The sequence below is a fragment of the Mus caroli genome, chromosome 4, assembly GCF_900094665.2.
Source record: "Mus caroli chromosome 4, CAROLI_EIJ_v1.1, whole genome shotgun sequence".
Classification (NCBI taxonomy): domain Eukaryota; kingdom Metazoa; phylum Chordata; class Mammalia; order Rodentia; family Muridae; genus Mus; species Mus caroli.
The window spans coordinates 118,072,600-118,098,003 of record NC_034573.1 but is presented as its reverse complement, the minus strand read 5'-3'; the positions used below and the strand labels follow the sequence as shown (position 1 = coordinate 118,098,003).

The window sequence follows — 25,404 nt, the reverse complement described above, 5'->3', positions numbered from 1 at the left end:
ATGCAGGCATGCTCTGTCACACCAGCCTCCCGCTACTATCCTAAGGCCAACCAATCCCTACTGTAGCTGTAACATCTTCCTGCCTAACTGAAGGCTTTCTTCTCTCCAACCCCTGTTTCTGACATCCTCCATGGTGATCATCATGCTCCTTCCACTGTCATTTATTTCTGCAAATGACTCTAACAATTCCTGGAATTATATTGGACCCATGGTGACTACTGGTGTTCTCTCTCTACTCACCAGGCCTCATCCATCTTCTCGTTTTCTCTTCCATCCTAACCCAACCTAGACCTCAGAGTCCACCATTATGATCAGTTTCCTGCAAACCTTAAGTCTCTCTTCATTCCCCTTTAATCAGTTGCATAGGAGAAACCAATTGTGGACCGGCCCCTTCCCCCAGATATTTCCATATCTGCCTTCACATAATTGAGCTTTGATGGAAAAAAAATCACAGGAGAAGCAAAGCTGGTATCTCTTTACGTTCATCACCCTCCTCAAACTCTTCCCAGGACCCCAACAACCCTGCCACTGAGCTCTGTCAGTTCCCCCACGCCTGCCTCCCAAAGACCCTCTCATGCCTTCCAAGGCCCACTGGCCTCTCACCCTCCCCTTCATCCCGCTCTGTTATCCTTACTGATGATTTTTGATACCTTCCTGTACTTGGAGGAAACAGGAAGCTACCCAGCTGACACATCTTCTTCCTGACTCCCCCGGATGTAACTCTGCCTGCTGATGTTTATCCTCCTGCTCTAGCCAAGAGGTGGCTGGCCCCTTCTTTGAAATACTGGTCCCTTGTATTGGATCTGGACCACTACCGTCTGCATAGCTACATCTGTGGTCATACACAGAAACCTGATGTCCTTGGAACCAGGAAGTCCAGACATCATAGCTACCTGTCTCCTCTCACTAATACTTCCAGTAGGGTCACTTTGTTCACAATGGCCCCGGGCATCCTACACCCTAGGCCCTTCTGGTCTACTGTCTTCCAGACTTCCCATTTTAGGTCCTCCTGATCTTTTTCTTCTCTTCCTCCTCCTTTTTTTTTTTGTCACCTAGGACCTCAAGACCACTCACCAGTATTTCCAGTTCCTTCCACACCTTCATACCATACCTGATCAAAAGACTGTCATTGTTCAAATCTCCTATCTGCTTTCTCTTTCTAAATTCCGGGCCTGGTGGCCACTGGGACAACACATGGTCACACCATAAATTTAAGGTTTGCCATTAAAACAAACTGCCCTTCTATCCCCGATCCTTGTTTGGTTCCCTCCCAATTTCCTGCAGAACAACCTCGACATTGAGCCAAGCCATTTAATCCCACTGGTAGCTTACACTTGACCTTTCTGGCGTATCCGACCCCGATGGCCCATCACGGAGTGAGAAACAGCACACAGGTTCTGGTTTTCCTCCTTCCTCCTTGACTCTTTCAAAGCAGGTGAGTGTTCTCAGAGGGGAGTTCTCAGTATGGAAATGGCAATCTTTCTGGACATTTGAAATTCAGTCAAAAGAAAGCTATCAAGATGGGAGAGCTGCTCCACACAGCTCCCCCATATTCTGACTCTGAAGGAGGTCCAGGTGCGATTCTCAAGAGTGAGTAGCACAGAGTGTTTGGAGCAAGGGGTTGAAACAGCTCAACTGATTGGCTTTGTGCCCTTGGGCAAGTGGGTCAACTACTAGAAGTTTCAGCTCAACATGAAATATGGCTATTGCCACTTGCCTCATAAGGAAATGATGAAAAATGCCCAGTGTGTGCAATGCTTCAGACAAGTATGAATGTCTTAATAAGTGGGAGCTTTATCACTGGCACATACCGGTAAGGGGCTGGGACAATAAGGCATGGGTTCTAGTGACTCAGTAGGACATCTGCACCAGAAAAGGAAAGAAGACAGGGTAAGGGAGGGGAGGAGTAAGAATGGGAGGAGACATTAAGGAAGGCGACAGGGGGAAGGGAGGGGACAGTTGGACACAGGTGTTTAAGGGGTTGGCCCAGGAATCTGATCTTGTGGAAGCCACCAAGGAAGAAGACAGACATCTGTAATGATCATGCCATTGTGTTTAGCCTACTTTATGCACAGTTCCCAGGTCCCCTTCCATTTTACAGTCAAGGGAAAAGATGCAGATCCACTGTAGCAATGTCTCCTATGCCACCTAGATTGTTAATGACAAAGTTGGGAGTTGAACTTAGGCCTTTGAGTCCTACATATGGTGTTCTGTCCAACCTAAATTATTGTATTCTAAAAGCACATGCACAGCCAGACAGCCAGACAGGCACCACCACCCTGTGCATGTGTATGTATACACACACACACACACACACACACACACACACACACACACACACACACAGAGAGAGAGAGAGAGAGAGACAGAGAGACAGAGAGACAGAGAGACAGAGAGACAGAGAGACAGAGAGAGAGAGACAGAGAGACAGAGAGAGACAGAGAGACAGAGAGACAGAGAGACAGAGAGACAGAGAGACAGAGAGACAGAGAGACAGAGAAGACACACAGACAGGCATATGCACACATACACACATACATGTAGACACACACACAGATAAGCATACACACACAGGTACATGCATACACAGAAAGATAGACAGAGACAGGCACACACATACACATGCACACACACATAGATGCAGACAGACACACAGAGACAGGCATACACACATACAGAGAGAGAGAGAGAGAGAGAGAGAGAGAGAGAGAGAGACTTGTTTCCTGTTCATTCCCTGTCAGGTATTTGGTGACATAAACATAAAAGTAACAAATACAACCCATGCTCTGCCTTTTTAAAGCATGCTCTGCACTATCAAGCTTTTATAGGAAACTAGGTGTGGCATTATGTGTCTGTTATCCCTGCAGAAGGGGCGGTTTCCAGGGTTCAGGGTCATCCTTGGATGCTGAGCAAAGTTGACGCCAGCCTGGGCTACTTGAGGCCTTGTCTCAAGACTTAAAACAACAAAGACTTCCCAGGAGTCAAAGCAGAGGCTAACTTCTTCTGCCGGGAGGGAAAGCAGAGGCTGGAATACATCACCAATTTCAAAACTTCCAAAATGAGGGCACAGTTCCATAGTCCTCATTCACATCAATCACAAACCCGACTCATTCTGGTGGCCCTCAAACATTTATCCAGAAGCTATTATTTGCCTGTCTGTGTGTTTTAGTATAATTAATTGTGTGGAAAAGTGAATAATTAAAGCCACATCATATTTTACATGCATCGGAGGGAAAACAATACCCCATGTATGGTGGGCAGAGTACTTTAGATTGCCATTGTGGGTAACCGGCTTTCAAGTGGAGCTTCGTGTGATTGAGGGACTTTTGTCTCTTTCTTTTGTCCTTTTTTAATAGTAACAGTGAGGGCCACCCAACTATCCAGAGGGAGAGAGAGAGAGGGAGGGAGGGAGGGAGGGAGAGAGAGAGAGAGAGAGACAGAGACAGAGAGACAGAGAGACAGAGAGAGAGAGCGAGAGATCACAATTGGTGTAGAATTCCACTTAGTTTAAAACAAAAGATCTGGGGGGAAACGTCTCAGAGACTGCCAGAACAGATCGCTGCATCTAAGATGGAGCTCTGCTCTGACCTTCAGGAAAGCTGGATCATCTGAATCTAAGCCTTGGTCTTCCACTGTCTCCCTCTCCACAGCCTGTGCCAGAGGAACCACGAGGAAGACGAAGGCAGGAGGCAAAAGTCAGGCTGTGCTGAGACTCCACCCCTTCAGTAATGTGCCTTGCTTCCTTCTCAGTCAACAGGCAGAGAAGGGTTGGTTTTCTTCTTCAATTGCAAGGGTCCTGTGGCGAAGGCTAATGAAGAGCCCCAGCCAGGATCAGCCAGCTGAGGGACCCCAGTGGACAGGAGAGTAGCTTCTGGGGGAACCTACAGCTACCATAGGATGAGGTGTGCTCTGCAGCTCCAGCTAAGGGCCAGCTGTGCAGCAGGGTGAGTTACACAGGTGCATATGTGAGCCTTGCGGGCATCCCTGCGCCACTTCTAAATGAGCACTATTAAGTTCACTGCACTAACTTGGTGATGCTGGGGGGTAGTTGGGTAGTGAGCCTTCAACTGAGCAGGGAGGAAAAGGGGTTCAGAGGGGTGAAGATAATGGACCAAGGACACACAGTGACAGAGTGGCAACTGCTGGATGAGAAGGGCCACACCCCACCTGCCCTGCTATCCGCTTTCACAGTGGCATGGGGTAACAGGGGAAAGCAGCCCAATGCTTAGCGAAGGTTTGCAGAGAGGTTAATCCAGTATCAGGTTTACTAGAGACAGCTCAGGTGGGGCCCACAATATATCTGGAGAAAATACATGAGTAGATTATTTGACTAAAACCACCTTCTAGAATGCTAGCCCTTCCTCAGCCTGGGTTTTCCCTTGTGAGTAAACCACTATGACTAAGAACAGCTTTCCTCCAATGGAAGTGCGGCCTTCACTACCATTCCTAGGCCTTACTGCTCTGGCTTCTGAAAGGACACATTGACCAAAGGTCTCATGGTCTGCAGACTAGATACCCTGTGCCTTTCTGTGGCTTGGGGTTCTGCACCTGGACTCATGTACCCTTCAGTTATTCATCCATTCCACAGAATCATTCAACACTTGTCATAAAGCACCTACTGTGTACTAGGCCTTGTTCTAAGTGATGATCAAAATAAGAGTCCCCACCCACTACAGGATGTCCATCTTGCTTCTAGCACCTGCTAAACTATAACGTGCTTGGCATGTGTTGTCTGATCAGCTTCCTGATTCTTGCAGGGCAAGAAGGTGGATCCAGAGGAAAATAGGTGATCTCTCCACATCTTCAGTTATACAGAGGATGCTTTCTTTTGTGTCCTATATAAATATATATCTCGCTAGGTAGGTGTTTGGAATGACATGGCAGAAAGGCACAGAGCTCAGCGTATGCAGTACACCACGGCCACCTTAAAGCTGAACAATAGGAAAGAACAGAAGGCTCAACTGGAAGATCGATCTTTTCAAGACTCCCTTCTAGATTCCTCATCAACACAGTTACAAGACAGACTGACAGACTGCACATTCTTCTGTATAGTCACGGTTTAGTTCTCTTCCACAGCCTGCTCCTGCTCTGCTCAAATGCAGAGGTACTTACAAAGTAAGGATCCAGGCTAGAACCATTTAGGTCGGCAATATATACCTTCTCACCTAGAGGGGTCCTCAGCTCCCTGAGGCTGTCTAAGAGCTGCATGTTGTCCTACCCCAGTGATGGTCACTTGCTCACTTCCAATATTTGGATAATTTATGGCTGTTGGCAGGCAGTCTTCTTTGGTTTATGTGATAGGTGAGAATGTGGGCAGGCGGGCCCTTGAGGACAGGATGGCCAGGTTTGCTGTCAGGGAAGCTCACCGAGCAGGCTTTTGATGCCTCGCTCCCATGTCATCTCTATATAGCTAAAAGCACTGCTTCAGAAACCACAGATCTGTTTATTGCAGAGTGTGGGCAAAGCAAGGGGAGCACTGGGGGCAGAAGGCTGGGATATGTGTCTGTTATAATGGATGGATCTAAGACAAGAGTGTACGGGGTGGCTTGCTTTCCTTTTTCTGTGTGGTTCTGATCTCTTTGTGCAATGTGTCAGCAACCAGCTTCCTATGCCTCTCCCATCGGACTATGAAGTCCATGCAGGGTAGGGGTTATGTCTGTCTCCCTACCCCTCTATGCCTGCTCCTAGCAGAGGTCTTGATACAGAGAAGATGCCAGATAACTGGTGATTGGTCAAAGATGTGAGACCTGAGGTTTAGGGAGCAGTAGAGAGCAAGATGAGCCAGCCTGGAGGATGGCCCAGGTCTCCATGCCCAGTGTGGATGTCTGAGCGAACTCCCTTTCCCGGGTGCCCTCACCTCGGCAGACCGGCCTGTGGTCACTCCATGCTGCAAACATGTCGCTCACTTTCATGCAGGTGATTCTCTTGGACCCTTGCAGGTCATAGCCCTCGTTGCAGGTGAACTGGACGCTGGATCCTAACCTGGGAGACAAGGTGTGTTATGAGTTCATTCTCTGGGCCCTGAGGAGTACACCCTGGCTCTGGACACAAGTCTCCTGGGAAACATTCTTTCTGGCCTTTCATCTGCCCTCTTCTGTTCAGCACTTAAAATCTGTTGGAGGCTGCAACTGCCCTTCATCTTAGTTGTTTGGGAACATTTGATGGTTTTAGGATTGAGTTAAAAGGAGGCTTGGTGAGCAGAGATCACTGCTGGGAGATAAGTATCAATTAGGGCTGAGGGTGGGCGGATGGTACTCATAAACCAGAGTGCAAATGGATGGATATGGGAAGATGCCTTGGTAGTACAAAACTGCAAAAATTTACTTCCTGGGGGGCTCTGAGGTATGCCAGACGACAATAGGCCTGTCATCATTCCTATACCATGCCAAAGAGTGACAACCCTTTAAACTCTGGCTGGCTATACACATTTTGTAGCCATTTAACATAAGCATGTTTTAGTTATACCAGGTCATACCCCATAAGGCAGGGGTATCCTTCCAAAGATCGGATTAGGAGAGACAACAGCTTGTTCCCCTGTAAATGTCACTCTGTACCCATCTCACCATCCCCACCCCACTTCCAGAAAAGCCAGGTCTTGTTTCCCCCCACCCAGCCCAGGTCACCCCACCCCATACCATTTGTAGCTAGAAAGTCCCCAAGTAGTTTCTTACCTGAAGTCTGAGCCTAGTCTTTTTCCCTTTTCAGGTATGCCAGGGTCTGGACACATATTATGTCCTTGGGACACACCAACCTGAGTTACTACAAGGCAAAGAAAACAGCACACACATAGATAGATAGTCTCAGGAAGGCACCAGGCTGAGAAGTGCCTCAGGGTGGGAGGAGGAGACAGGATGAGGCCCTGCTTCCCCGGAGTTGTGGAGGATGTCGAGGATCTACTGGACAGGGCTTTCCTGACTGTGCAAGGTAGGAGGCTACTTTCAATAAATTCCTTTGCAAGAAAAATCCAAGTGAAATTCTTTGGGATCATATGGGCTCTGAGACAGCCCCTCTTGCTCCACAATCATCCTGTTCCATCCTGTTCCCTCATCCCACACCAGTGGCCAGAAGTGGACTGTCCAAAGGCTCTGGTCACCTCCCCATCCTGCACTTCAGATCCAGGGATGGAGATTCTAGATGAAATGACTCCGCCCCGCCCCCCAACCTCAGCCCCAGATGGAGAGATGACTCAAAGGAAGTTAAATAAAATGTGAACGCATGATCAGAAACGGTAAAGAATGAGAGAGAGAGAGAGAAAGTTGTAGCTTCAAGTTCAAAGAAGGGGCTTATTATGCTCAGATATGGACATTTCTTCTGAGAGCCCTCTTCCCATCAGACTCCCATCAGACCACATTAAGCAAGTACCACAATATTCTCTTCTACCCCTCCCAATGTTACACCAGCCAAGAGCACCAACCAGATGCTATCTGGGGTATTTCTAGCAGGTGGGATGACACTCTTACACCTTAAAAAAAAAAAAACCTTATGCGTGGCTGCCTGAGCTGGAGCAGATCTCAGTCTGGGGCGGCGGGTACACACACAGTGCAGACTGCGGGCAACCTCTAGGTCCCCACACGTTCACTGCTTTTGATGGTTCACATTGGTCAGGCTGGTCTAACTTCACACCTCTGTATTCCCAGGGTGGAGGATAACTGAGAACTTTCATTCAAGGACCCACCAATCCCGTGACTCCAACGGTAATCCTGAAGGATCCAGGGTGTCTATAGTGACAATCCCTGAGCTTGCTCATGTCCCCTCTCTTCCACTCAGGTCCCTACAGTGTGAGAGAGGTTCTCCATTACACACCTTACACACAGCTCACTCATTCTTCACAGCGGGCACACGGTCTCTGAGCCCCCCTCTTTTGTACAAGGGGATGATCACTGTCTTCAGGAAGTTTCTCATTGAGGGAAGCCATGAAGCATTGAAGGGACGTCAGAACCGGAAGTGGTGGGTTGATGAAAGGATGCTCAGATGGGGGACCAGTCATGTAGTACTAGGAGAAGTGTGAAAAATTTCCCAGGGAGGCGGCACTGAACATGCATCTTATAAAGGGGTGAGATTTAGGCACATGGGGACAGTGGCAGAGGCTGAAGACAAGACAAGAAGAATGAGGTGGAGATAGAGAGACAGAACCGGGGGGAGGGGCGTCAGGTGCAGCTAGAGTATAAGGAGGGGGGGATGAGAAGGCGGAATGTGAGGCCTCAGATGTATAACCTTGGAGGGGTATGAGTCTTATCCCAAATACATAGGAAAGGGGGAAGCTGTTGGAGAGTTCTGTGTAGCTGAATGTGCGGCACCTGTCTTTAATCCCAGCACTTGAGCAGTAGAGGAACATGTATCTCCATGAGTTCGAGGACAGTCTGTACTACACAGCAAGTTCCAGGTCAGCCAGGGCCACACGGCAAGAAAACAAACAAACAAGCAAAAAACAAACAAACAAACAAACAAACAAACAAAAACAAACACAAGATCCCAAACAAAACAAAGAGTCCTTGGTGGCAGAAGGGTCCTTATTGAAAGATGCTCTGTGCTCATTCAGGTCAAGGACAGCAAGAGTCTGGTGAGGCATGTGATGTGTGGAATGGGTGAGGAAAAGAGAATGTGGAAGGATAAAGGAAGAAGATAAAGAGAGAGCAGGGGCCTCCTGACCCTGGGTCTGTGAGGACATTGGTAGTTGATGCAAGGTAAGGCAGTGCTGGGGTTTCAGCTCATTGCCACAAGTAGAGGCCTAGAACAGCCCCTGTTTACATCTCTAAGTAGCCCAGGGGATGGCTGACAAGGGAATCTGGCCACATCTGACAGTCTCCAGGTTCAGGCCAGACATGGGCCGAACTATTGGTTTTGTGGTAATGCCAGCAAGGCCTCCTGGGTGGCTCCACACTGCCAGGTTGAAGCACGCCATCTCCTTAGTCTTTATCCTGTTCCCTTGCTTATCGGGCCTATACATCATCAACAGAACTATGATTGCCCCCAACCCTGAAACCTGCAGGCTAGGGCAGCAAGACTGAAGTCTCTGAAGTAGAGTGAGTTTTCAGAGAGCCATGGTATTTTGCAAGGATAGGAAAGGAGAGGGTAACTGGGGCTCCAGGACAACAGGGACTTGGGGAGTAAAGGTCGAGATGATCCCTAATCCAAGAGCCGTCCCCAATGGCTGAGTCATCCAGCCTGCGGACCATACTGCAGCAGATTCTAAGCTAAGTGCCCATTGTCCTCAGGTCCTGCCCATTCAACTTGTGCATGGACCACACCCATCCCAAGGTCCCTACCAACAGAAACACCCACCTCTTAGCAGCACCTTGAGAAGACTCAGCAGTTCTCACTTCCTTTGCCCTCTCATTCGGTATGGACAGCTTTCCAGGCAGTAGATGAGGCTGAACCAAAGCTAAGGGTGACAGAGCCCACCCACCACCCTGCCTCCCCGCCATCAGCCAGCCCCTGAAGTTACAAACCCACTGAGACAGCTCACATCCAGCCAGCACTCTTTCCCTGGCAATGATGGTAGGTCCTTTGAAGACCTACCCAGCTCTCCAGCAAATAAGCAAACTTAGGTCCAGATTCAGTTCCCTACACCAATTGCAGCAGCAAAAGGCATTTCCCCAGTGTCTTCAGAACTTGCTACCTGCACTGTCAATCTAGACCAGACACTGGTACTGACTTGATGTTGGCTATTGGGGGAGGGAGGCGGTCAAGAACGAAGGGTAATCCTGACCCAACCCACCCTGACCCCACAACCAGGAAAACCTGTGACAATGCCTTCTACCCAAAACAAGGGAAGTGCGGATAGGTGCAGAGCTGGGAGCCATGGCCAGGGGGCTAGTTCCCACAGATTGTCTGCTGGAGGAAATCAGTAGGGCCCACCCCTCCCCTGAGTTCAAGACAACGGTCCACAGAAGGTCTAAGCGGAATATAAATGATGAATTCATGCAGATATTAGCCACTGTCTCAGGGGAACTTGGGTCAAATTCACACCTTATTTAGGAAGTTTTACAACGGAGATTAAAACCTTGTTAAAGAAATACCACATACACATATATATGCTTAAAGATCGTCTATATTACTTCCTTAGTAACTTCTTTGGGGCTGTTGTGGGCACCCGGGGAAGGTCTAAGTGACGAAAACCATGGACTCTCTCAGATAAATGCACCTTCAGACCATATGTACTTTTCAGCTACTTTGTGGGCCTCCCACAGTAAAGAAGGCCCTGCAGAAGGCCGGTCTTAGATCCATAGCATCCTGGGAAGGCAGGCAGGCTAGGGCTCTGTATCCCCATTTTATAGATGTTAAAACAAAGTCTTTAGTTTCTAGGGTAGGATAAACATGTGGGTCCCTCCCCGACCCCCACACAATGCTGGACACTTCTTTAAGCTTTTTTAATGGCTCTATGGTGAACTGTAAAGCAAAGCCATGGTTTCTATTGTTCATTTTGTCTCCATGGCTATGTCAAGAGCCCTTGGGCTCAGGGAAAGGTGGACCATTCTCTGCAGGGCCTGGGGCTGGCCCAGAGCTCTCCTAGGGTCACATCTTTGTCCCTGATATCCTTAATCAAGCACAACAGCAGAGTCCCCTGGCTTCCTTCTGCCATCAAATCTTCTGGAGCAGGGACCACCATAGACTCTGGTCTATAGATGAACTTAACAGCCACTAGTACTTTCTGACCCGAGAGAGCATGAGATTAAGGCAAGCCCCCACACTCTGGTTTATTCTAGTTAGGCCCCCAATGGCCTCTGCCCCTAGTCTTCTTCTGGCCACAGACACCAGCACAGATCTTGGAAACCTGATGGCTTTCCTCCATCTTTCTTTACCAAGGATACTTCTGGCAATTGGAGAAAAATAACAAGTGCAGGGAGGTGAGACAGGACAGGAGAAGAGGGAAGACGGGTCAGGGGAGGGAGAGGAAGATGAGGGAGAGAAAGGGCAGCTAGACAGAGTGGCAGGAAGGAAACTCAGTCTCCTGGCAACCTGAGCAGAATTCCTGTACCTGGCTCCAGATTAGTGATGGAGTGTCCACACCTCACCCCCAAGGCTTACACTCTAAATCCCTTCAACACAGGCCCAGCAGGTGTCTCTCTGGATGTGGTACTCTAGACCATTCCAAAGCACCAGATCTTGTTTCATCTTCCAAACAAGGGTAGCGGGAACAAGTCCCCAAAAGACGCAATTTGCCCAAGCAGGTCGCTGCCAGGATTTCCTCACCACCCCTAAGAGCCATGATGCAAGTCCCCACTCTGCTCTCCCCAGCCAGGTCCAGCACCCTTGGAAGGTTTGTTAGACATGTCCCTTCCTCCTCTGCACAATCTGACCCTGGGAGCCACACCCTCCCACACGTACCTCCAGATCCCAGCCTGAAGAGGCACTAGGCAAAGGACTGTCTTAGCAGGTGAAAGTGGTTCAAAAGGAAAAAGAAAGAAAGAAATGTGCAGAAATGACTCCCTGGACTGCAGACCGAATGGGGAGTGAGAAGGGGGGACGAAGGAGATGATGGAGGGAGAAGGCAGAGAGCATCCGGGGCTGCTCCTTAGCTGCAGGCTCAGTGAATCCACGCACAGATGGAGGGAGGGAGGGACCAGGGAAGTCATCTAGCAGCAGCTGACTTCCCTGGGGTCACAGCTGGTCACAGCGTCAGAGGTTCAGACCCAAGCGTGAGCTCTATGCACTGGCACTCGTGGGCGGGCCAGCCGACACTTACACACAGACGTCTTCTGGTTATTGTCCTTGCTGGGCATCAGCTTCACGCCTCGAGACTTCAGCTCAATCTGCTTCTTGACTAGAGAGGACAGAGAAGGAAAGGTGGTTGGAGGGGTAATCTGTGACCTGGATGGGGTTCCTGTAGGATGAAGCATGCCCACTCTTTTTGACAGTTGTGACGTAACATTCTCACCTACCAAGTTCAAGCTTGAGAAGCACCACGGGATCCAGCAGCAACAACAAAAACACGGCTGCACGTAAATAAATCAATCTCATTTTAAGTATGTTTGGGGCTGTATTCATGGCTGTGCTGGGCTGCAAAGGTCCATGAGTCACAGATGGGACGCAAGTCAGATTTATCCTGTCTCTTGGCTTGGGACATCTGCGGAGGGAGGCTTCCTATATAGTAACAGGGCAAGGGGTAGCAGGGTTTCTGCCAAGAAGGAACAGACTTCTGAGGGTGGCAGGAAAGGGACCCTCAAGCCTTGTGGTGTCTGAAAGACTTAGGACTTGCCCAGGCCTCTGGTGGGAATGCAGTTCCACGACTGCTGAGGTTTCTGGGTATGAAATAGTTTCTTCTTCTCCTTGGGGCATCTTTTGTGAGTGTCTGCAGCTTGTTAAGTTTGGATCTGGAATGCTTTTCCACAAACTATGTACTAAGAGTTCAACTATCAGCCTGTGACACTACTGGCGGGTGCTAGAAGCTTCTGTAAGTAGGACTTACGGGGACACCATTAAACATGTGTCCTTATAAAGAGTCTTTGGACTCCAGACGTGTCCTGCTGCCATGAAGCACTTGGCTCCTCCACCCAGGGCTCCCCCATCATGGATTGTGCTGCCACAGGCTCAGCCTCTAGACTGATACCTCTTGCAATAACAGTCCTAAAACAACCCTTTATTCTTTTTAATTGGATTTGCCTTGGGTATTTGTTATAGCAATGGAAAGCTAAGGAATGCATAGTGCACCCTCTGCGTGACTGCAAATCTATAGATTCTTCCCCCACACAGTATCTGAGCCAGCCCTGACAGGGAGTGGTAATCTGGGTCAAGCTCCATTTCTCCCTATTTCCCATGGCATACTGCTTGTGATATGAATATTGTGTGGTACTGGGAACTAAACCCAGTACTCAGACATACCAAGCAAGCAATCTACCACTGGGCTATTTATATCTTTGTCCTGTGTTACGGTTTTTGTAGCTATTGCAGAGATGAGGTATGTTTCTCTCACACCTCTTAACCTTGGGTTTGGACACTGGACATTTGGAGGCCTTGAATCCAAAGCCTTAAAGAGCACCTGCTGGATTAGGCTTGTCTGTTGCATCTTCATTGTCATGGGAAAATGTGGTTATAAAGTTGAGCCTATAGACCCAGCGGGACCTAGCCCATACCAGCTGACTTGGGGGGCAAGAGTAGCCGAGTCCTGGAGGCCACTGAGATATGGAAATTGAGTGGCTGCCTAGTGGATAAAATGATAGTCTTGACTCTACCATTGGACAGCGCCTCCAGTCTTCACGGAGTGGCATGCAGAAGGTGGAACTCCATATTACAATGGTCCATCCTTCACCCCATCTGTCTAGCTTCCCCTGTTCCCCTGTTCCTGGTGACCAAGACCTAGTTGCATCTCCGGTATTAAACCTTGGTCCATCTGTACAATCTTAGATCCCTGTGTATCTTGTCAGTTGGCAGCTGACTCAGCCCTGCAGACTGATGCCCAGGAGTGGTAACAACTGTGCCCAGGTACTTGCTGTGTACCAGACCCTGGGTGCTGTCCTCCCTGGCTCCTCACTCTCGAACCATACACAACTCCTCAGTAAATCCTCCCCAATGTAGACCCCATGAGCCACTTCTGATGGTCTCCATATCTGTCACCCAAGTGGCTGGCTGACACCTCTTCTCTGATCGCCATGACCTCCCCGCTTTCTTCCTTTGTCTCTGAGTAGCCTGCCTTTAGCACAAGGATCAGAGGAATCCTAGTTAAGTGCAAGGCAGGCCATTTCTGCTTAGGGTTCTTAGGTGGCAATGTGTTCTCCTGGAGCACAAGCTAGAATCTGTAAATGGCTTATAAGGACCAACCGGTTGTCCCCTTGACCTCATTAGCTTTCTCCTTGACCCCCACCAGTCTTCTTCTGCTACATAGGCCTCCCTGAGGTTCCCAAAGTGTGCCAAGAATACTGATTGCCTGGACTGTCAGTTTCTCTAGAATGCTTCCCACCACATGCCTGTGGTTTGCTCTCCTTTTCCTGGAAACAGTTGGGCAAGCCCCTTTCCCTCAATGAGCCTTCATCTACCACTCCATTACAATGGCACCTCCTGCCCCAGCTCTTCTGCCCCTCCTGAGTTCATTTCCTGGGTGTTCTACCATACTATATCATTTGTAGGGTTTTTCTTTAATTATTTAACTAACTAATTTTCTTTTGAGGCAGGCTCTTACTATGTAGCTCTAGCTGGCCTGGAACTGATTGTGAAGACCAGCCTGGCCTCAAATTCAGAGATCTGCCTTCTGCCTCCGCAGTGCTGGGGTCAAAGGTACCCCCATACCTGGCTCATTTATCATCTAAGGCTGCAGTGGTGTAAGCTCGACTATGGAGAGCCCTCTGGTTGGTTACTGTATTCTCAGTGCCCAAAAGAGTATCTAGGATCTCAGGAAACAGTCACCGGGCCCTTAAACTTCCAACCTCCTTGCCTGGTAGCTAGTGTGTTTTGCTTGATGGAAAATAAAACTGGGAATCAAAGAGGGTCAGGAGACTGGGTTTAGAACACAAAGATGAGGCACTGGCTTTCTGTGACCGGCCCCATTTCCAAGGGGCTTACGCACCATCTTTAGCCTCTCCCTGTCCTGGTTCAGATGCTGAAGGTTCAGATACTCACTTAGGATGGGAGGAAACACACCACTCCCCAATCAAAGTCCACAGCATCAGGTGTTCAGGAGAGCTTCCCACTGCCCCCATTTCTAGCTAAATAAGAAAGCCAACCGAGGAATCTGTTCCCCTGACGAGTGACTGTCTACGTGGGATGCATGATAAAGTCCAGTCACTACCACGGAGCCCCATCCTCCCTCCTCTCTCTGGAACCTCCTTTATAAATGCGCATTGCTCTCTGTGTGTATCCAGCGGGAAAATTTCCAATGAACACTAACATGGGCGCATTATCAAGCAGAGAGCATTAGCAGGGAAGCATGCATTATTCAAGCCCAGCTAATAAGGTATGGCTGCGATTCAACCATCCCTGGGAGAAACAGAGCTGTCTGAGCACTGTGAGGGAAGTTGAAGTTCCTGTCTTGGAGGCCCCAGGACACAGGGGGAGCATGGAGTCTCCGACCCAATGCAGCCCATATGAGGTAAGTCTATAGAGATGGATCGCCACACCTGACTAAGAGGCAAAGGTGTGACTGAGGAGGGTATTCATGGCCTCCCACCTCTGGTTCTGGTGTCCATTGGAGGGAAGGGGCAAGGGGGAGATAAGCAGAGCAGGGGCAGACCCCATCCCCAGGGGTACCTAATATTCTGGCTTTCCTTAGAGGTCTTGATGGGGTGTGTGAGCCGTGGCCAGGAAGAGAGGAGCTGCTAAGGAAGACGACACTTCCTCTCTCTCAAAACTGCACTGAGGAAACGCCTCTCATGACCCTGCCCTCTTGAGACCCTAGAAGGGCTCCTGACTTTGGGGGTCTGTGCTGGCTAGTTGCATGTCAGCTTGACACAAGCTAGGGTCATCTGGTGTGATGGTTTCTATATGCTCTGCCCAGGGAGTGGGTCTATTAAAAGGTGTGGCCCTATTGGGATAGGTGTTTGCCTTGTTGGAGTAGGTATGTCACTGTGGGCGTGGGCTTTAAGACCCTTATCCTAGCTATCTGAAAGTCAGTATTCTGCAAGCAGCCTGCAGAACTCTCAGCTCCTCTTGCACCATGCCAGTCTGGATGCTCCCATGCTCCCACCTTGATGATAATGGGCAGAACCTCTGAACCTGTAAGCCAGCCCCAATTAAATGTTGTCCTTATATGAGTTGCCTTGGTCATGGTGCCTATTCACAATAGTAAAACCCTAAGTAAGACACCGGGAAAGTGGGAATCTCAACTGAGAAAATGCCTCCACCAGTCAGACTGTCCTGTGGGCCATGAGGCATTTTCTTGATTAATGATTGATAAGAGAGGGCCCCACCCACTGTGTATAATGTCACCCTTGGCCGGTGGCTCTGAGGTATATAACAAGGCAAAATGAGCAAGCCAGGAGGAGCAAGTCAGTAAGCAGGACTCTTCCATGGCTTCTGCTTCCGTTCCTGCCTCCGGGGTTCCTGCCTTGAGCTCCTGTCCTGACTTCCCTCAGTAATGGACTGTGATGTGTTAACTCTTAGCTGAAGTAATACCTCTCCTCCCCAAGTTGCTTTTGGTCATGGTGTTTCATCACAGCAATATAAACCCTAACTAAGACAGGATCCACCCTCTCTACCCTTCCCTTGCCTGAAGAACTCCCTAACTTAACCCTCAGGCTCAGGGCCTTGTAGCTGGGCTGCTCTTAGCAGTGAATGACATCATTCCCGAGCCTGAGATCAAGTTCATATTCATTCTCCTCTCCGAATTCCTTCCACTTTTACCATAGGGCAGAGTTTATCAGGTCTCCAGATTTACATAATTCGTGATAACTTTTGGGCATCAAAAGGCCACTGGACACACACATCAGAATCTATGGGCAGAATTTTTGCCCTTGTGAAGTTAGCCTGGGAATTACAAGGATCACAAGTCTTTGAGCAGGCATTCCTTATTCCAGCCACACAATCTTAAAAAAAAAAAAAATGCCCATCCAAGTTCAGCTGGCCTGGACCTGGGCTCTGGGGATCTATGGTTTACAGCTGGCCCACAACATCTGGGAGCTAACAAGTGGGTCAGTATTTACCACCTGGACATGAAGTGTTCCTGAGAAGGCTTAGGAAGCCCAGAGTACTAGCAGGTAGTGCTACTTTGCAAGGTTCCGGGAAGTTTAATGAGAGTGGGCCTGCCTGGAGGAGGCGGGCCATGGGGACATCTCCTTGGGGTCTGTATCTTGCCCCAAACCCTTCCTGTGTGTCTCTGTCTGCTTCCTGAGCACCATAAAATGGGTGGCTTTGCTCTACCACCAAGTCTCACCTTGGGTCCCGAGCAAAGGGGCCAGTTGACCACTGGCTGAAACCTTTGAATGATGAGCAAAAAATAAATTTTTTTGTCTCTTAAATTTATTTTTATCAGCCCTACAAGTGCTTAACAGAGAAACGGCTCTGGAGAGCAGGGGTTGTTAGAGTGGGCTCGGAAGCCTATGGAACTGGGTCTGGGAGGGAATTGAGAGGAGTTTGGAGGGGCAGCCTGGGAAGGCTCCAATGCTGTGGGCTGAGATATTAGTGGGAACTTTTGATTGGAGCTCAGAAGAGGATCATGTAGATAGGTCCTCTGTTGAGAAGGGGATTCAAGTTGCATTGTGGCAATGAACTTCTCTACATTCTGTCTGGTCTTAAGACTCTAGGGTAGAAATCACTCATTTATTTATTTATTTATTTATTTATTTATTTATTTATTTATTTATTTGGTTGGTTGGTTGGTTGGATGCAGGAAAGTCGTATCATGTCGGACGGAATTAAGAGCTTGTTTTTGTCTTTGTGTAATATTAAGGATGGTTTAAGAAACTGACTTTGAGTGTCGGGTTAAGGGTGGGTGCTAGACTTATGACGGTGAATAATAATTTTCAAGTTGCTAGACTGAGAGACACCTAGGAGCTTGGGAGCCACACACTGCTGGGTGTGTCTGTGAGGCATCTCGAGACATGGTTAGGCTGTGAGACCTCTGACCTAGTCAGTGATTTTATCCATGGATGAAATTCAAATCTGACGAGGACTACTGGGAAGTTGGCACTGTGTGAGGCAGGGTTTGAATGGAGGAAGTTGTTTACTGGAGGCGTGCCTTTGAAGGGTACAGCTTGGCCCCGGCCCATTCCTGTTCCTCCCACCTGCTTCTCCACCACACACTCCCACAACTGTGCCTCAGTCCCCAAATGATGGAGTTAGCGGCTTTTGAACCAAAGTACATCTTTCTTCCTTTTAAGTTGTTCCTCTTGGATATTTGTCTAAGATAGTCAGCATTGTGGATCTAGGCAAGATCTATATATCACCAGGGACATTAGCATCAAAGAGCCACCTTCACAGGCTGGGGGCTCAGTTGCAAGGGTTCCAAGGAACAATCACACCTTAGATTTGCATATAGCAAAACAGCCTGCCCTGAGTGGGTGGGACATGGCACACCAGGGAAAAATCCGCCACAAAATGAGCTCACTGAAAAAAAAAAAAAAAAAAAAAACAACCCTGAACCCAGCAGATCCAAGTGGACCAGGGTGCCAAGGGGGAGGGTCCAAGCACAGAACAGGGTGTCCCTTTAGAGTCCCTGAGAGCACAACTGCAGGTCCTGTCAGGAAGGAGTGGTCTCACCTAGTTCCTCTGCAAAGCAGGGCTGGGTAGCTTGCTGCTCTTGTGGGGATCCTATCAGTGGGAGTGGGGCTGTCTATGACCCGTTTGTCAACTTTTTGAGTTGGCTTTCCAGCTTTGATGTGATGGTATGTTGTGTTTGGTTGATGTCTCTGAGAAGCCTGCTCTTATTTGCGGGGGGGGGGGGGGTTGGGGGGTGGCGGAGGGGAGGGACAGGAAACTGCAGTTGGGAACCAATATCTAAGAGAAGAATTTAACAAAAAAGAAAAGAAAAGAAAGAAAGGGAGTCAGATGAATAGTTGGGTAAATCAGTAAGAACCTCGGGACTTTCTGGGGAACATCCGCTCATATTGCCTACATCTTAATTCATTAGTGAGTGTGCCTGCAAACACTGTGCCCTGGGGTTGTGCTCAGGCACTAGTTGATAGAAAGAGGATTTCACTTAAAGGGGGTGGGGAGATAGCTCAGTGGTTAGACTACTTATAGTACAAGCAAGAGAACTGGAGTTCAGATCCCAGAACCCACAAAAATTCAGGGGGGGGGCGCTTATGCTGCATTGCTGCAATTTTAGCCCTAGAAAACAGAGACAGAGGAGCCCCAGAGCAGGCTGGCTAGCCGAACAGTGAATTTTGGCTAGCTGGCAGTGAATTTTGGGTTTGAGTGAAAGACTCTGTCTCAAGGAAGAGTGTGGCATCAACCTTTGGCTTCCATGAGCACATAACCACAGCCATGTGTGCATACACATACATATACATATGAACATGCATATAAACACTTTAAATAGAGACACATGAAGAAGAGATGATATAACAGCTCTCTAGTCTGAAGCTCAGGCCATCAGGCTGAAATAACAGGAGACAAGGTTGTTTGGGGCCAAAGGGAAACCTGGCCTCTCCCCAAGGCTCTGGAAGTACAGACATACACAGAGTTCATGGCTGTGGATTCAGACTCTTGGCCCGCTGCTGGCTGTCCTGTTGACTAAGTCAACCCTAACTTCCTTGTGCTCACTCTTTCTCAAATCATTTGCTTGCCCTCAGAAAGTCTCTCCAACTGTTCCTGCAAGGATCTCAGCTGCTCAGGTTTAATTACATCCCCTCTTGCTTAGATTTTTTTTGCCACCCCCTCCAGCCCATCTTTTGAAAGCTGCATAGGGTAGTGGTTTGAGAACTGAATTCTGATCTCCTCTTTATGTGTGTGCATCCTGCATCCTGCCCTCTCTCACTACTGCTGCTGCTGCTGCTGCTGCTGCTGCTGCTGATGATGATGATGCGGACCAGCCTTGCTACCCAGTCACCAGTTCTGTGGATCTACCTCAATAACTCACATCTTTTGCTGGACCAGGCTGGTGTCCAGAACTCGAGCTTTTCAATTCAGATTGACATGCAGGGCAGATGCCTGAGGTCTAAGGCCGTAGGGCATCTTCCTCAAAGGGAAGAATGATGATTCCTGAATGCAGCTGGCGTTTTTGCCTCCGGGCCAACTGACTCAGAGGATGAATACAAACTCAGAGCCCCAGAGTTGATGTAGAAGGGTCTAGACAGACTATCACTACCAGCTATGGCACTGGTGTGCATAGTTGAATGGAAGGGTCAAACCGGAGGCATTTGTCTGGTAGAAACCAGGACAGGTGTCACAGCATCTGTCAACACCATATTTAAAGAACTTAAGGTTCAACCTAATCTGTGACATTCCCCAAAGGGAGGGCTCATGTCACCACAATGTCTGCACAATGCAGATAGGGGAATTAGTGGCATCATTTCTGAAGTCAACCGCAGAGGTTGGCTGGGTGACAGAGTAGCGAAGGAGAGAAACACACTGAATGATCAGTTAGAAAATGCAGGCACAGACTAGAAGATGCAGACGATGACTAGACCCCAACTCTCACCCTTCCCACAGGACCTGTAAACTCAGAGACCTGAGCGACCAGATGCTTAGCTTTTCAGGGCCCAGTGCACTGGACTCTCTTGAAATCGACAGTGACCATCCAAAGTCTGTGGCCATATTGCTAGAGATCTCCTGGGTAAATTTTAGTTTGAAGGTCCAGCCATGAATGTTCTTACCTGTGCTGCCCATGGCCTACGGGCCACGCATGGCTGAGGACAGCTGTGAATGTGGGCCAAGAAAAATAATAAACTATGAGAGTTGTCATTGTCGTTGTCATTGTTGTTGTTGCTGTGATTTTTATAACTTAATCACACGTCAAAAGGCTGAACACGCCTGCTAGGCTTTGTCGACACAGAAAATAATTGTCAAAGCTATTGAGACTGATGGTGTGGTGTGTGAAAAAGAAGGCAGGTCCCTAATTCATGAAGGACTTGGGAAAACTTGGAGAGGCTGATGGGAGACAAGATGGTGGCATGTTTTTGTAGAACAAAGGTGACAAGATTGCGACCAGATGTGGGAATATCTAGCAGTGAGATTCTGCTATTCATGTCCAGTGACAAAGGAAACCTAAGGGGGCGTCTGGCAAAGTGTCGGTGTGTAGCCCTGCCTAAGACTGATGGTGACATGGAAGGGGATGGGTAGACTGAGGGTTACCGGATCTGCTGGTGGGAAAAGCTGCCATCGGAGTGCCCTAATGTCCTCTGAGTCATTGCTCTAGTGAAGGAAGAACAAAAACCTTGGGAAAGTAACCCAAGTTCTGGCACAAACCATTGCTAGGAGGGCAACTGCTGGAGGATCACTGATGACTGAGGAAATATGCAAAGCTTCTCAAAGCTGGCTGGGCATGATTCTTGGAGGTGTTTCAGACCTGGCAGAAAGTCTCATCGCGGCCCAGCTAAGGTTCTAAGGAACGCATTATTGGATGCTGTGGGTGTGACCTATTGGTTAGCCACTGAACAAACAGTGTATGGCTACTGGCGTTCCTGAAGAGGAGACCAAGGAGTTACTTAATCTGTGTGTATAGGTGTGTGCATACGTGTGCACATGCATGCGTGTGTATGTGTACATGCATGTGTGCATGTGTGTGTGTGTGTGCGTGTGCGTGTGTGTATGTGTGCGTGTGTGTGCATGTGTGTGTGTGCATGTGTGTATGTGTGTGTGTGTGCATGTGTGTGTGTGCATGTGTGTATGTGTGTGTGTGTATGTGTGTGTATGTGTGTGTGTGCATGTGTGTGTGTGCATGTGTGTATGTGTGTGTTTATGTGTGTGTATGTGTGTGTGTGTGCATGTGTGTGTGTGTGTGTGTATGTGTGTGTGTATGTGTGTGTGTGTGTGTGTGTGTGTATTATATAGAAGCCAGATGCTGGTGTTTGGTGTTTTCCTCTGCCTTATTTTTTGGGACAGGATCTCTCACTGAATCTCCAGCTCATTTGATTGGCTAGACTGGCCAGCCAATGAGTTCTGGTGATCTCCCCATTTCTACTCCTTCCTCTTCCCACTCCAGTGCTGGGGTTTTGGATGTGTGTTACTGCAGCTGCCTTCTACACGGGTGCGGGGGGAGCCTACGTTGGGTCCTCAAGCTTGAATAGCAGGCACTCTACTGACTGTACCATCTACCAGCACAGCAGTCCTGGGTGCAATTATTGGTGGGAGTGTAGCAGGCTTCACAGACAACTCCAGAACATTCAGCTGCCAAAGCCAGCCAGAGGGAAGAGGTTTAAGTGGCTCTCCACCTCCATCAGTTCCTCGTTTCAGTAGCCTGTTCTGGGACATCTTCCTTCCATTCTCTATCTGAGTACTTCTTACTGGCAGGGAACCAGAGCCTCTGTCACCCTAAATTTAAGGGGTACCATTTCTTGGGCTGGAGTTTAGGACTGAATAAGGAGAAAAAAAGCTAAGCATATGCATTTGCGCTCTCTCTCTCTCTCTCTCTCTCTCTCTCTTTCTCCTCTCTCTCTCTCTCTCTCTTTTTCCTTCCTGACTACTGCTGTGCAGCCATGATTTCCCTGCTAAGATGGACTGTACCCTCCAACTGTTTGCCAGAATAATCCTTTTTTTCCCTGAAGTCGCTTCTGTCATGTGTTTCATTACAGTAACAAGAAACAATGTATGCCTGCTGCTCACAAAGTTCAGGCCTCTGAGCTTTAAGGCCGTGTGTTTTCAGGTGGATACAGCCATTCTGTTGATGACTGAGACCAGTGCAAGGCACCTGGAAGGCAGAAGAGACCACCTTTGCTCCAAAGGGATATCTTCTGTCTCTGGGCCACCAGGGGTCACATGGAAAGTCAGGCAATGAGCAGAGTGGCGGGGCCAGGCTGGGATGTGGCAACAGGAGGAACAGGCACCAGATAATGATCGCCAGGTGGGAGCTGGAGGTAAAGGACACATGGGCAAGGAGAAGGGAGCTGTCCTAACCCCATCCCTCCCATGGTACAGGTTTCCCCACAGGCAAGATGTCTAGGCAGGAAGTTAACACGTTGGTGGGAGTGTATGGCTAAGGGCTCCCTTTCCTGACAACCTAGCATGTGCCAGAGTCTCCTTTCACTTCCTATAGTCCCTTTAGGGTGAATCGCAATCTCTGTTTTCAGAAGACAACAGTAGTGGGGTGCCTGGTGATCATGTGTGTGTAGGAAGTTGAGTGTTTTCATGATTTGAATGTGAAATGTCCCCCAAAGGGAGACATGTGTTTGAACACTTGGTTCCTGGCTGGTAGAACTGTTTGGGAGGTTGTGGGGCTTTTGGGACGTGGGGTTTCAGCTGGAGGGAGTGGCTTCTCAGACCCTACCCCATCTGAACTCCACAGCCCAAGATAACTGTCTCTCTTGCCCTGTGCTCTAGCTACCACCTTGCCTGGGGTGGGCAAACCCCTTTCTATAAAGAGATTTCTGCCCATAGCTGAGTTTGAAGGCTACCCTCCTTAGCTGTGAATGGTCTCTTCTGCTCTACAAGCTCCAGAGCAACCAGAGACCCAGATGTCAAAGGATGGATGCAGATGTTCTCCAGATGTGCTCCTTCTTGGAGGCCAAAATCTGGATTTCATGGGTCATGAACTATTGCTATTATGTTTTCTATTTATTATTATGTAGGGTTGTGGTTCATCTTTATGTGCCTATGTTGGTGTGTGTGTGTGTGTGTTACCTGTGCAGTGGCCAGAGGATATCTGTTGAATGTCCTGCTTTAGCTTTCTCTGCCTTATTACCTTGAGCCAGGGTCTCTCTCTGCACCTGAAGCTAGGCTGGCACTTGCCAAGCCCCAGAGACCCTCCTGTCTCTGCCCCATTGAAAGATGAGGTTACATGCCCTGCCTGGGATTTCACAGTCCTGGGGTTTTAACTCAGGTTCTTATGCTTGCATGGAAAGTACCCTTTCGCACTGAGCCATCTGCTCAGCCTCATATTACTCTTAATGTTTCCTTTTTCTTTGACTGTCGAAAAGCACAGAACCCAACCTCGGTTCAGGAACCCTTTCGAAAGCAGCCGCAAGCTGGACTGGAGCTGCCTGCGAGGTATGTGCAAATGGCTGCTGTGCCTTCAGTGTAGATGTTGCTGTCCTGGCATTCTCTACCCAGAGTTCTCTGTGCTGTGTGTGTATCAGTCATCTCTTTGCTGTCCTACTGTATGTGTATCAGCCATCTGTTTGCTGTCCTACTGTGTGTGTATCAGCTATCTGTTTGGGGCCTGCCTTGTGTCACTACCTCTTTCTTATTCTGGGTTTTGTCTGGCTTTTATTTTCTGCCCCTATCTGAAGACCTTGCCCCACCCACCCCACCCCACCCCAGTAAAAAAGAGTTCTCCCAAGGGCAGCTCTCACCATGCTGTAGGGAAAGTTCAGGTTCACATCTGTGCCCCTAGTTTAACTGTTCTGTGAGGAATGGAGCGGAACCTCAGGCACTCACCCTTCTGTGCCAGCACAGAGTGTTGTCTCATGGAGGAAAGTACAAACTTCAGTAAGATGACCCCTGCTCTAGTGGTCTGTCAGAGCTGAGCCTAGCTAGGACTCAGACCTTAGGACACTATCACATTAGCTGAATACCTGGCCTGGCCATGAACACGACTGAGCTCTTATAATTATTACCATCATTACAATTGTTGTTCTATGTATGTGGCTGTGAGTGTGTGTGTGTGTGTACATGTCTACATATATGTGGGCACATACGTGTGCATGAGTGTGCAGGACAGACATTCATGACAAATGCCTTTCACAATCATGCTCCACCTTATTGTTTATTTCCTGAGGTAGGGTCTGCCACTTGAACCCAGCGCTTGCCACTTTGGACAACTAGCCTGCTTCCTCAGGAGACCTGCCGTTTCTACCTCTTTAAGACTGGGAATACAGGTGGCTTGCCATACACACACTCAACATTTATGGGAATCTGAATTCCAATCCTCACACTTGCATAGCAAATATTTTACCCTGTGAGTCATCTCTCAGCCTCATCATCACCAACAGCACCACCTCCATCACCCTCTTCCTCTTCCTCCTCCTCCTCCTCACCATCATCATCACCACTATCATCACTAAAAAATTAGTCTCATGCATTAACACAGTCACTAAGCATTCCATATCCACACTGAGTCTCCCTGGGCTGGGATGCAATAAAAGAAACCTGGGCCCATGGTATACCAGTGCTGGACCACGCTCTGTTGTGCTTGTAAAAATGGAACTGTCAACGCACCTGCTTCGTGCAAACGTGCGTAGGATGGAACGGGGTCACCTGGGACCAAGTGCTCATGACCTTGGCAGCCCTGAGACACAGCAGCATAAAAGCCCTGTGTGGGAGGGTTAGGGGACAAGAACCAGAGGGTGAAGCTTCAAGGAGGACATTCCTGAAGCAGAACCTCTTAGACTATGGGCCTCTCCTACTTCAGACACGTGAAATTAAGCTAGAGGATTCAGCTAGCACTACAAAATGGAAGAGGGACGATCAGGGTGTCTCACACCCAGGCCAAACACCCTGGGTGACAGTTTCTACTATAGATGCATGTGCCCTGTAGGTTGTGATTGGGAAAAAATGCGCACATATATAATGCATATGGACATATGTATGCATACAAACATACACACACATTTATGGTGGGGTGCGATTCACAAACCAAAGTTTCAAAGTCACTTAACAGACAGGCATAGGAAGATGGCTAAGGACAAAGCCTGCAACTTTATGGATAAACTCCTAAAGGTTTGTAGGTGAACTCCAGTTTTATCATATAGTTAGGAGATGTGTGCTCTTGGGCGGGTGACACCTGCTTGTCTGAGCTTCTGCTAAAAGGAATAGGAGCTGGTAGGTCACTGTGCTTTGGGGAGCAGGCTACCTATCACAGAGCCTAGCACACAGCAGGTATTCAACAGCCACACAGTAGTTATGTGGTAAGCAAGAGACCTAGAGACTGCCCCCTCCCCA

General features: G+C 48.7%; 1 protein-coding gene across 1 annotated transcript in view; it reads right to left on the bottom strand.

The window, feature by feature from the left end:
* Window positions 1-25,404, bottom strand: part of Csmd2 (CUB and Sushi multiple domains 2) — a 575,103-nt gene that overhangs the window by 251,102 nt on the left and 298,597 nt on the right. The window contains exons 7-9 of the mRNA XM_029476560.1: window positions 11,687-11,764; window positions 6,672-6,759; window positions 5,858-5,982 (exon numbers count right to left, since the gene is read on the bottom strand). Of these exons, the coding sequence (XP_029332420.1) occupies window positions 5,858-5,982; window positions 6,672-6,759; window positions 11,687-11,764 (291 nt within the window). The remainder of the gene's footprint in view (window positions 1-5,857; window positions 5,983-6,671; window positions 6,760-11,686; window positions 11,765-25,404) is intronic.